At 36.6% G+C, this 13,677-nt stretch overlaps 2 protein-coding genes across 2 annotated transcripts in view; both read left to right on the plus strand.

The window, feature by feature from the left end:
• The first annotated feature begins 3,196 nt into the window (after positions 1-3,196).
• LOC121297402 (GTP-binding nuclear protein Ran) lies at positions 3,197-7,290 on the plus strand. Its single transcript, XM_041223719.1, has 7 exons — positions 3,197-3,254; positions 4,606-4,657; positions 4,920-5,004; positions 5,538-5,663; positions 5,777-5,964; positions 6,446-6,616; positions 6,882-7,290. The coding sequence occupies exons 2-7, from the start codon at positions 4,619-4,621 to the stop codon at positions 6,924-6,926; spliced, it is 654 nt and encodes a 217-aa protein (XP_041079653.1). The 5' UTR covers positions 3,197-3,254; positions 4,606-4,618; the 3' UTR covers positions 6,927-7,290.
• Positions 7,291-10,231: 2,941 nt separating this feature from the next.
• Positions 10,232-13,677, plus strand: part of LOC121296880 (adhesion G-protein coupled receptor D1-like) — a 63,401-nt gene continuing 59,955 nt past the window's right edge. Inside the window, exons 1-3 of the mRNA XM_041222771.1 lie at positions 10,232-10,760; positions 10,854-10,890; positions 11,999-12,091. Coding sequence (XP_041078705.1) covers positions 10,695-10,760; positions 10,854-10,890; positions 11,999-12,091 — 196 coding nt within the window. The 5' untranslated portion in view covers positions 10,232-10,694. The remainder of the gene's footprint in view (positions 10,761-10,853; positions 10,891-11,998; positions 12,092-13,677) is intronic.

Consider the following 13,677-nt stretch of genomic DNA (forward strand, 5'->3'; position numbering starts at 1 on the left):
GGCACAAATTAATAAAAACATATTCTCACATATCTAATTACACTGTACAGAACCACAACAAGTGGTTGCAGCTATTTTCAAATTAGCAATAATAATAATAATAATAATAATAATAATAATAATAATAATAATAATAATAATATGAATTCTGCTGTGTGTTACCAGTGTATATTTGCCACGTAAACAAAAAATTCCATAAATCATCCTGCCACAGCCATCTGTGTATACTTCACAGATTTTAAGTACACATTATGACCTACATTGCCTATAGAAAGTCCACACCCCCTTGAACTTTTTTCACATTTTGTTGTGTCAGTGCCTCAGAGTTTCATGCATTTAAATGAGGATTTTTTCCCACTTATCTACACACCATACTCCACACTGTTAAGGGGGAAAAAAGTTTTTATTGAGAGAAAAAATGATATGTTAAAAATACAAAACTGAAAGATCATAATTGGTCTCCACCCCCTGAGTTAATACTTGGTGGAAGCACCTTTGGCAGCAATTACAGCTGTGAGTCTGTTGGGATAGGTCTCTACCAACTTTGCACACCTAGATTTGACAATATTTGACCATTCTTCTTTACAAAACTGTTCAAGCTCTGTCAAGTTCCTTGGGGAGCGTTGATGGACAGCAATCTTCAAGTCATGCCACAAATTTTTGTTTGGATTTAGGTCGGGGCTCTGACTAGGCCACTCAAGGACATTTACCTTGTTGTTCCTTAGCCACTCCAGTGTAGCTTTGGCTGTGTGCTTTGAGTCTTCTGCACCAGTTTCAGCTTTCTTACAGAGGGAAGCAGGTTTTCGTCAAGGACTTCTCTGTACTTTGCTCCATTCATTTTCCCTTCTATCCTGACAAGTGCCCCAGTCCCTGCTGATGAGAAATATCCCCATAACATGATGCTGCCACCACCATGCTTCACAGTAGGGATGGTGTTTTTTGGGGTGTTGGGTTTGCACCAAACATAACGCTTTGCATTTAGGTAAAAAAAAGTTCAATTTTAGTTTCGTCAGACCACAAAACTTTTTGCCACATGGCTACAGAATCTCCTGAGTGTTTTTTTTCATATTTCAAATGGGATTCAAGGTGGGCTTTCTTGAGTAATGGCTTCCTTCCTGCCACCCTACCATACAGGCCAGATTTGTGGAGTACATGGGATATTGCTGTCACATGTACACTTTCACCAGTGTTGGCCATAAAAGCCTGTAACTCTTGCAAAGTTGCCATTGACCTCTTGGTAGCCACTCTGATCAGTCTCCTTGCTCAGTCATCTAGTGTGGAGTGACAGCCTGATCTAGGCAGGGTCTTGGTGGTGCCATACACCTTCCACTTCTTAATTATCATCTTGACTGTGCTCCAAGGGATATTCAAAGCCTTTGAGGACCATGAAATTAATTTCCATATCAGGTTTTGCTGGGCTCCAGATATAAAAACACTGTATGACCCACATTCCAAGGACACTAGAATCTGCCACAGAAACTTGGTATTAGAAAGCTGCTGGCAGTATTTTCACCACAGATCACATTTACATGGAGATTTCTAGCATGCTGTAAAATACTGACATCAGCTTAAGACTCATACTGACCTCTCGACGACAGAGCTGGCACTTTAGTCGAATGGTAAGTCTTTGAACCATATGGGTTTACAGTTTGTTTCCAGTCCTTGCCTTTCCATTTAATTCAATGGGCTGAGATACCTACGCATTGCACCTTGTATGAGCACAAAGCAGTGATAGACTTTATAAGACAACAGATTATCGACCACAATTTCTTCTATTGGAAATTAAAACTGTAGCAAAAGCGAAATATAGTAAACCTGGCACTGTCTGAAACCACACATTTAATCTCTTTCACAGGTAGGTGGATTTGTAAGTAAGAATACACATTAGATAAGGTGCAGAAATTAATGGGTAAAGTGTCATCATTTAGGATTTACAGTACTGTTTCTGTGCTCAAGGCTGCCATCTGCTGAGCACAATGATCTGATACACTGACTATACCAAGACTGGTGTAATCGTTTTAGTCAGTGGCGCCCAACCCCGGTCCTGGGGACCCCCTGTGTCTGCTGGTTTTCATTCCCAACTGACTTTTAAAGAGAGAGAAAACTACTGAATTTAAAACATTTGTTTACTAAAACTAAACAGCTGACAAAATAGTAGCAAAGCAACTGAAAATCAAAAGATTTGCCAGACTCAACACTGGTATTTTTGTGCTCATAAAACATTTTGCAAACTTGTTTTATTTATTTATTTATTTATGTATTTTAATGGATCTTCTACCTGTCATTTTGAACATGTTAATTTAAATGCAACGTGACATATATGATATCCCCAGCGCTTTATGCAGTAGCAATAACATGTATGTTTGGACCACAGATTGAATGGCAAACAGATTTTAAGGAAGCTTAAACTGCTTTTTTGAGACAAGCTCTGTGTTGCTGGAAAAATGTAGTAACTGACAACTGTAATTATAGTAATTACTGGTTGTTAAACTGGCTGTTATTGTGTACAGAAGTAAAGCTAACATTATTATTATTATTATTATTATTATTATTATTATTATTATTATTATTATTATTATTATTATTATTATTATTTAACACTCAGCTTCATGGAAAGTGTTGAATGAATTATGCGCTTTAACGATTTCATGTCTGTTTTTGTGATTTTTATTTGTATGTTGAGGTTATGTATTTCTGGTTATATAGACCAGTTGTCTAATTAAGTATCAGCTAGTCATCTATCCTTTTCACATGTTCTGTATTTATGAATATTTGATATATTCAAGTTAAAAAATAACAATATAAATTGTTTCACGACACAATTGTACTGTAATTTACCATTCGATGAAATAGTAACCAATGTGTCGTAAGTTAATTCTGCACCAGGAAATGTTGAATTGCCAGAAAGTTCAGTGTCACGTTTAGACCGTGAAAGACACATGGAAATTACACCCATTATGACTCGTAGAGAGTTACAGTCATGTACTAAATTATACAGCAATTGGAGCCGACATGGCGATCACAGGAGCACTGTTTCCTTGTGGGGCCAGGGTAAAGCCATGTGATCTGGTAAACGCAGTGTAGAAATGAGAACCACCCTTTTAAATGTGGGAAGGTTTTCAAACCCGCCACCTTACCGCCAGTTGCTATGGAGAACGCGAGTCATGTGACCGAGGTGGCTAATCTGGGTATTTGAATCGTGGTTCAGCCATTTTATTCAGGATATTGAAGAGACTCGGATAAGTCTGGAAACGGTAAGGAGAAGTCGTATGACAATCAAAGCAGTATCGCAGGCATCTCCACAGATATTACAGAAGTAGCGTTTGCTGAATTAAAAAGAGCTCTTTTAAATCGCATTGGTGTGGGTTTTTGTGAAAAACTTCTACTCTAAGTATGTTTTTTTATATTTTATAATAAGGGGTATCTCTGAAGGAAACGGGGGGGGGGCAAGTTGGCGGGCTTTTCATATGACAATGAGATTGCAGTGTTTAATATTAACATATGTAATCAGAGCTATGTTACAATTCTTAAGTATTATGTTAGATGCTTCTCGGTTGTAGGCTGTGATATACTGTCTCGTAAGCTGTTTTATTAGCGCAGTTCCGGCGCTTATGAGACGGTGAAATTGCATAACAATTAAATGTCAGCAATGTTCAAAACAACAAGCATTTCTTTTAATGCTGGGATGCGTTGAAGATTGCGTTTAATTTGATATGGGTGGTTGTTATAACGTGTCTGATCTGTTTTTCCAAATTATGCCGTAGAAGTTGGGCCTGCTTGGTAAATCCTTATTGAAACAGGCAGAGCTTTGTGGATCAGAAATGCGGAAAGTGGGCCTTGTGTGGTAATTCGGTATTAGATAGGAATACACCGGCTGATTTGGTTGTCTTACAAACGCTCCGATTGTTAATGTGATTTCAACATTTACAATACGTGGTAGACCAGGTTACTAATTTCGATGGAAAAACTTCTGATGTCGGGTTATAAGCTATGTGATGCGAATGACAGCGCTCGCAAGGTAAAGCCTTCTCCATGTCTGATGCACCTTGATTAGTTTGTTCGTACTAATGTAATGTTCGTAATGGAAATCGCTTATATAAGTTCGTTTTGTGAATCAAATAAGGGGGTCATCTATTGTGTTTTTTGGCGGTTTAAGTTTAAACGGAGGAGCTAATTTTATATTCTACCTCTTCCATCACTAAACCGAGTGTTAAGTGTGACGCAGAAAGTCGGGTTTTTCTCTTTCATTCAACTAGTATCATCGTCTGGGGCCTTTTTTTTTTTTGCCTCGTCCTCATGTTGCTCTTTGAATGGAGTCTGCCGCACAGACAATTGAATTGACTAAAGTACAATAACTTAATCGGTCCAGTCTGAGAATTATGCTCGACTCAACTTTGTTATGGGCGTTGTTAAATCTGATATGTAACTTGACCATCCGCGACAGGAAATGCATGTATTAATATGGGGCTAGTAGGGTCTATTAGCATAACCCATTTATAATATAATGTATTAATTATACACGGTTATGTTGGTGTCTTGTGTAGTAGATGTATAGATTATGGGACTATTTCCACTGCATCTAATTATTACACTTCATTTTAACAGGTAAAACCTTAAAATGGCTGCACAAGGTGGAGAACCCCAAGTTCAATTTAAGGTGATCTATTTTTGTTTAAGAAAACGTCTACATCTCTTTTGTAGAGTAGAATAGATTAAGACAGATGTTGCCTCCTTGCATTAAGTACCAAACAGAATCTATGAAGAGATGACAGGTTGCATAGATATCCTTTGTTAATGTAAAAGCCTGCTATACTTATTGTTTGTTTAGGGCAGGTTTGATGCCTATTCTAAACACTTGTTTTAATATGGAAGAAGCATACCACCTTTTGTAATAATGGATTTAACATCTTGTTCCACAGCTTGTTCTAGTTGGAGATGGCGGGACTGGCAAAACTACTTTTGTAAAACGTCACTTGACTGGAGAGTTTGAGAAGAAATACGTAGGTAAGTAAATATCTGGTATCACTAACCATTAAATGACCTCAATCCATTGCACCTGCAATGAGATGTATATTTTGGTGTACCAAAATGTGTAGCTGCTTGTAATGGAGATTAAAAAAAGCTGATCTTAATGGAGTGGCTTTTTCCATGGTTACGTCTGAGCTGTAGTCCACCAGTCACAACAAATTAGACAGATTCTGTGCTATTGTTACAGAAAGCTGTTTACACCAAGCTGACTGGCACTATTGGTGTGATTACTCAGATGGAAATGCAAAACTTTAGTGTACACTGCTTAGTACTGTAGAATTAATCATTTTATAAGTAATCCTTAATTATATTTTAAACCAGGGTTGATTTAATACAAATTTCAGGAAAAGTTCCTTCATTAATTTTACTTCAGTCAATGGAAAGAGTAAAAGGCTGGTACTTTTACCCAGTTGTCTGATTGATTTACTTTGAACTGTGGGGGGAGGTTTTGTTCTAACTTGACACCCTGTACTATTTAAAACGTATATTTTAATTTGTCATCTTTCCAGCTACCTTGGGAGTTGAGGTTCACCCGCTTGTGTTTCATACAAACAGAGGCCCCATTAAATTCAATGTGTGGGACACAGCTGGTCAAGAGAAATTTGGTGGCCTTCGAGATGGCTATTATATTCAAGGTAAGTTTGGAATTAATATTAGTTCTTAGCAGAAGCCTTTATCAAAGGCTAGCCTTATGGATTAAGTGGAGATCTTTCTTTGAGTTTAACTTGTGCCTTATGTTCTTTTATAGCTCAGTGTGCCATTATCATGTTTGATGTAACATCAAGGGTAACATATAAAAATGTTCCCAACTGGCACAGAGATTTGGTACGAGTCTGTGAGAATATCCCTATTGTGTTGTGTGGCAACAAAGTCGACATCAAAGACAGGAAGGTGAAGGCGAAGTCCATTGTCTTCCATAGAAAGAAGAACCTCCAGGTATGTAGATGTTCTAGTGAACTGCACAGGCTGCTTCATAAAGTATCTGTTCTTCATGCAGTTCACATATTAAGTGGATAATGGCAAAAACTTCAAGGCTACAGCACCCTCTGATCTGTGGTGGCTGTCCAATCAGAGCAGAAGTGCATGTATTCAAATGATTAACTTATGTAGAAATGCAAGGAAAATGCTTCATAAACAGTGTAGTGTACGTCTAAGGGTTGTAGACAACTTTGAAAACCTGGAATGTTCTTTGGCTTGTAACTAATTGAGCAGTCCATCTTGATACAGAATTTAGCATGCATATGTTCACTTTATAACTAAGGAAGGTATTCTGCTGTTTTAAATAGTTTTTTGACTATTTTGATTATCAGACCAACCCCCTGCATTTAAATAATAACAGCTTCTAGTGTTTTATCTTGTATAAATTGGTAAATCTGAAAACTTAAATTCATGAAACAACTTGCTCCCTTCCTTGCAGTATTATGACATTTCTGCCAAAAGTAACTACAACTTTGAAAAGCCCTTCCTTTGGCTTGCTAGAAAGTTGATTGGAGACCCTAACCTGGAGTTTGTGGCTATGCCTGCATTGGCACCACCAGAGGTTGTTATGGACCCAGCATTGGCAGCACAGTACGAGCAAGATTTACAGGTATGCCACTTCAAATTCAAAGCTGACACTAGAAAGTGGATTTTACTCTCAACCAGGTGTCTCTTGGCTGAATTAAGAAGCTACCCTTTTTAGAGATGTACTTTGAAGAGGTTCTGACTCAATGTCTGCATTTTGATGGGTAATACTAGGACTACCAATAGTTAATGCTGAGTGTCCAGCTGGATGGTATTGGTCACAATGTATCCTTTTTTTTTATTTTCTTGTTCCTTGAGGGGGAGAATACTAACTCCTGTTTTCTCCCCAGGTTGCTCAGTCTACTGCCCTGCCCGATGATGAGGATGATCTGTGAGTGGGTGGAGCCTGGCACCAGCAGTCTAGTTTTATAGGCAGCTGTCTGAAAATCTTGGTGGTGCAGTGTGTGTGCCACTATGTCAACAAAACATTTATGTATGTGCTTTAAACCCCCCCCCCCCCCCCCCACCCCCGGAGAGGCTGAAGAGTGGATTTCAGAGTGAACGTGTGGCAGTTTAAAACAATCCAACTACTTTGGACCTGCGTAATACTTGGCTTATTGGACTGCAACTATCCTGTTAGTTTTCCTTCTCGGTTTAAATTTAACTTAAGCCTGTAGTAAATACACATTGGTGACACTTGTTTGTTACATTCTCCCCATTTTTTGTTTAACATAATAAAGTTGTATTTCAGTTTTGAAAGCTATTGATTCTGGATTTTTTGGTGCATGTAAGTCGGGAGCAAATGTTAGTAGTAAAACAGATTTCAAATGGAAACATTTTTTCATAGTTTGCTGACAAGGAGACTAGCCTGATGACCAAGTTCTTCAAATGGTCACGTATTCTGCTTGGACAGCTTTGTCAGTATGTCAACTTGTTTTGAGTGGTCTGTACTAAAGTAAACGGTACCTTGCATTAAAGTTGGTAAGCAGTAAATTAATAACTTAAACAGCGATGGGTAGCTGTTCTAGCACAACTACTTGGTATGTTTGTCAGTATATCATGTTAAATTGAACATGCTATTTAAATGGCATTTTTGATTTAAGGTGTCATGTAAACAACTCATACCCTAATGAGATTAAACATGAAAAATGTATTAATTTGTAAGTATTGGGTCTTTGTCTGTTCAGTATGGTCTTAACCAATGATTGGGGGGAAAATCTGTCCTTCATACAAAATGTCTTTTTCAATGGCCTAAAATATCAAAATCTGCAGACCTTCAAGTCTGATGTTATTGGCATACTAGTATTACTTCTCCAGAAATAATTAGCTACAAGTCTGTACACTTGGTCAGTCTTATTCCATAACTGGGAATAGAAATTGTAAAAGGCTTAACTTTAGCTGGAAAACAATCTGGAAGGTCAGTGTGTGTGTACACAAAATCTATCCCTTTTTAAAGAGGTTAGAAATTATTTACTGCTTTACATTTTCCATAAATAAACACACTGCTCCAGTGTAAATGGTGTTATTTAAATAGCTGGTGCGGCAAAACTCAAGCACATTTGCATGTAGTCTAAATTGTTTAGGCATTGAGTGTCTTGTGTAAATGCAGTATATGGAATACATAGCTGGAGTTGATCTAAATGGAAGTGCATATCAGTAAAATCTGATTATTAATCCCGATGTAGTTGCATGTCTGATCCTTATTTGCCCTATTTCTCACCAACTATCAATTGTTCATTAAAAAAAAATAAAAAATCAACCACATTTTGATTCATTACTAAAATATAACATGATTTTACTTATGGAGTCGTGTGAATCGTCACGAGAAAATTTTACAAATCAACCCAGTTATGGAACATTGTTGTGGCGAATTTAGCTTGTATTTTCATTGTTCTCCACTAGAGAGTGCAACAAATCCGATCATACAATTTTAGTGAAACAGTCCCCAGTTTGCACTTAATACTTAGTTTTGCCGGTTGAGGTATTTTTTTTTTTTTTTTTTTTTTATCTATGTTGATATGGATTTGAAACCACATTCAAAGGGGGAGCCAGCCTATGTGTTAATAGTCATTAGTCAACAATCGTGTATCTGCACAAACAAAACATTTAACCTGGATTATTCTTAATCCAATGTAAATGAAAGTAAAAACAACTCCTGTGCATTCTGATTATATTTTTGTAAATTGTTTTCATGTGCAACAAAGGTAATGTTTCAATGCTTAAGCATAATTTGTAAACAGTCAGATTCTGATACCAGCTGGCGCACACACACAATCCCATCATAATAATAGACAAAGAGAAGGAGCAGGAATGAATTTTATTAGATTTACTCCACAATAATTAATCGCACGCTTTCCTCTGATACGGCCAACATTTCTCCTATCAACATTTTTGTAATGCAATTTTCAACTATGCTTTTTACAAATCGCTACATTTGCAACGTTTTCGTCCAGAAGACGGCGCCACAAACGTGCCTAATTCCATTTAGTTTATTGTTGGGATGACAATTTTGTCCTAAAAAATAATTCCCATTAAATTTGACCTTATAAATTAATGTTGCTTTGTGATTTTTGTTTGGCTAAACCCAGCTGACGCTTTGCATATATGGGAGTAGTTCAGTTTAATGACAAACAAAAAGCAGCAATTACTGAACTGCACTGTAGTCTTGGAGACGGTGTGGACACAATATTTTGCTTTCATTTTTCAGGGGGGTGTTTTTCCTTAACGTGCTGCCAATTAAAGATATTAGGTTCGCATGGCCAGGATAATTGGAAATACAACGAACAGAAAAACAAAAACAAAAAAGATAAATATGGTTTAAGTTATAAACACAGAGACGGAAATAATTTCCTGGTGAAGTTTTACATGGCAATGTAAAACCAGACCTTAACACATTTATTGTTTTTGTAGTATAGTAGACAAATTGCGGTCTTTCTGTAGGTATTGATGTGCAGACTTGGGAGTTCCCATTGATAGTGTGATGACAGCGTGAATTCTGCGGTGAAGAGGGGGCGGGGTAGCTGTGCTCTCCTCACAGGCTCGAGTTAGAATCCAGTTTTGGTGTTGACCTAATGAAAGCCACCCGCTTCTCTCTGTTAATGAGAAAAGCAACGCAACACACAAAACCATGCCAGGTCACAAGCATTTACTGTGCAATTAAAACTGAGATACAATTGAAAGCTCACTTTGCTTGCTGTGCTCTGTACAAATTTGTGTAGTATTTTGGTTTGGCTAGTCGTACATTTCATGCATATCGTTACATACACCTGTATTGTTTATTTTTCTGGTACGATGATTACAGGAATCACACTCCAAAAAAACTACACTATATATGTTTGAATCTTGAAGGAATGAAAATTGACGGACTGAGATCTTCAAGTGAAAAGAAGAAAGCAATTGGTTTTGAACTGGTGACAAGGCTTGAAAATCTAAATTATAAACCTTGTTCCTTATTTATTTATTTTTGGACACACCCATGTATAACATTTATATCTATATTTATTACTACGTAATATTTCTTTGAGTTCAGACCCAGGGCAATTGGCTGTACAGTATTTTACATTGTAGTGTGTGTTGTAGTAGACGATCAAATTCCGCTTCAACAATGACATCACAATTTCAATTTCCCCACCCAACGTGATCTGTGGTGGGACTAGAGTCGCAGCCAGACCGCTGAATTCTTGCAAGTAATCTCCAACTGAAGAGAGCTGTGCCGAGAGAACTAAGCGAATATAACCCAAGGCAGATTTTTATTCTGAACTGCCAAATAAAAAATGGATACAGCACCCGTGCTGTGATCGGGTGGATTACAAAATTGGAAAGGACAGAAAGTCGAGAACAGAACAAGATTTGAAGATTATAATTGTTTTATCTGTTATTACGTTTTGTAAATGCTGATTCAGATCTGGTCTGTATTGCCAAAATAACATAAATAAACGCGTGCAAGTATCACAGCTTTAATAGCTGGGACTCGATATACGTTTATCATTAGAGAGAGAGACAGAGAGACAGCAAGAAAAGTTTGATACTTGTGAAATTGTTAACTTGCATAAATCTGAGGGAAAATGTGCACCCACTTCGGAATTGTTGTAGAAAGGGGTTCTAGCGTGTAAACTAAACAACATTAAGAAAAAAAAGGAAACAAAAACACCTAGAGACACGCTATGGAAAAACGGTGCCTTCTTTTCTCATTTACCACCTTTCTGGCTCTAATCGTTTTACACTTACAGGTAATATAACTTCACTTTTAAAAAGCTGTATACAAGTTTGGTTTTGCTTTGATGAATACCGTTGTATAAATATATCTGTATTTTTATATGTAGGTTTCTGTTCAATACACACCACCATCTGACCATCCAGGTAAATATTTTTATGTCGTTTCCCGATGTATGGGGACTTATAGCACCTGACAGAGAATAGTATTTTGTTGCAGTATTAGATATCTGTGGCTTTTGATATTTACTATGACGCTACATAACAATTTAATATAAAATACGGGTACATGAATGCGTTTGCATGGGTTATTCATCCTGCTATAATTACACCAAACTTCTAGTAATAACAACGATTATATACCTTGGCAACGGCTTTATTTATTTATTTATTTATTTATTTATTTGTTTGTTTGTTTGTTTGTTTGTTTATAAGGGAGGCCACATGCTCATGGTCTTGACTATAGCCTAGTGTGCATTGGGACATAATAACTTCATGAATTATGAAATCAAGATGTTATGCGCCTAGCCTGTCGATATGTAAATTTCCATGAACTGAGACACGTGGAGGTCATGTCATAATGCTAGAAGCACAAAAAGTGAATTCATAAATGTAACTTGTTGAGTTGTAGGTCCTTCCTCGTAATACGGTAGTTTAAAATAATTTAATTTGATAAGGGCGCTCTTTTTCAAATCGGCTTTGCAGGGACCGTTTAATGCCCACACATATACGAACCTGGATTTCCTAAAATATACTTGCAAAACGTAAACCACAGGCACGCGCTGTAACACTCACAAATACACTAGTAAAGAACACAGAAGAAAACTCAATAAAAAAAATGTTACTTCTTATTTTTTTACAATATATTTTTGTGTTTCCTGTTTTCATATTGCTTTTTATTTTCTAAAAATGTTCCGTGTTTTGTATTGTACTACAGTTTATTATTATTATTTATTATTATTATTATTATTATTATTATTATTATTATTATTATTATTATTAATTTCCATTGTTAATTTTGGACAGGAGCAGTTTGTTCTTCCAAATAATGAGCAGCACATTTTGCAATTGCGCAAAAAATAAATAATAAATAAATAAATAAATAAATAAAAATAAAAAAATAAAATTATCTGTCAGTGTCTCAAAACCACGCTGAGATTATGCATGTCAATAAACAATCTTTGTAAGGAGACAATGAATGCTGTTACAGTATAGAGAAAACTATGTGTCTGTGTTCATCCATCTATTGCTCCAGGTTTCTATGTTTTAGCCACGGCCTCCCACTATTGGCCCTTGGATGCGGTGGATGGGATTCACGGACTTTGGGATGAAGTTGGAAACCGAACAGGTTATGTTAATGGAACCAGTATAAGTATGTGGCAGTGACACAAGATGGCTTACAACAGCTCCAGAATCTCGCAGAATCTGTGTGTGGTCTTCATTAAACTACTGTCCCATATAATTGCTTGTTTCATTTCTTTAAAAAGTACGATCAACATATCGTACATATTTATTTAGTGCTTAAGCTTAAATGCAGAACTAGATTTATAGATGAACGCCCTTAAAATAAGCTTATTTGCATATAAATAAATTGCATTCCTGTTCGAATCCATTGTGCTTTTCTTAGCTTTTGTTGAAATGCAGGTAAGCAAACAACAAAATGTTCGCAGACCGTGAATTCTATAGGCCTACATTGAGTAAGGATGGTTTGGGAATATAGTGTGGTGTGGGCCAGGAGAAACGTTTTTTTCTTCTTTCTTGTGAAATGCGTAGATGGCTAAAAAAGCAATTTACTTTTATTTGAAAGTAAGTCAGTTAAAGGGAGTTCATCTTAAATTCGGTATTCACCATCCAAACACCCATTGCATTTTGTAAAAGTCTACTTGTTGATTTCTTCAGCCTCAAAAACCACAAATCCCATTAAAAGTTATTGCTGGTAATGGTTTGTGCTTGTTTATGTGTGTGGATATGCTCACTTTATACAGTAGACAGAGATTAGGAATTTATTTGAAACTGGAAGAGCGTTTTTTTTTTCGGCAAATAATCGCTATGAGACAAAGGGAAACAATATCTAGCTAACAGATGCATACCAGAAAGAAAACTTTGAAAGCTCCATTTTATTGAGGGAAATGTCTTTGGGGATTACTTAAAGTAAATGTACGACGTGCACGTGCCAAAAAATAGAAAAACGGAATCATTATGGCACGCAATTTATTTTGAGCAAAGCTGGGCAGACAGATGTGAAGGAATTATTATTATTATTATTATTATTATTATTATTATTATTATTATTATTATTATTATTAGTATTGTAGTAGTAACAGTATTAGTATTAACATTGTTTCAGTGACTGTTTTAATACCCAATATGTGTGGAGTGGACAGTGCTCTCTATAAGTCAGTGACTTCCACTGTTATGTAAATACAAATTAAAAGAAGAAAACTAATAATTGCATTAATTTGTTCCTTAACTGCTTCCATTACACTTAGCCTGAGCACTGTATACAGTGACTATCCTGCCCATATTGTGTCTCTCTGTTGTACACTCTCTGTATTACCTGTCTACATGTTCTCTTGTGTGTGTGTTTTTATCATTATTTTCACTATGTGTGCACCCATCATGTGTTGTATTGTAATTCATGCTTTTCCTTGTTTTTCTTCCACCCAGCTCTCAGAATCCACAACCATACTGTGCTTCTTTCCCATAACCCTACCTCTGTATATACCAATGACTCTGCCTACACTAACCTTACTGCAACCGTAGGTGAGGATTCAGTGGTTTCTGTCTTTGTTTGATAGGGAAGATACATTGAAGTCAGCAGGGATTACACAGGGTAATAAACAGCAGAACAGATTATGCAGGGAAAGATGTTTAGGCATTCGTATTTTAATACCACCACCCTTTAACACCCTTTATATCTGGCAGTTTTTTCCC

Source organism: Polyodon spathula, chromosome 22 (assembly GCF_017654505.1).
Source record: "Polyodon spathula isolate WHYD16114869_AA chromosome 22, ASM1765450v1, whole genome shotgun sequence".
Taxonomy (NCBI): domain Eukaryota; kingdom Metazoa; phylum Chordata; class Actinopteri; order Acipenseriformes; family Polyodontidae; genus Polyodon; species Polyodon spathula.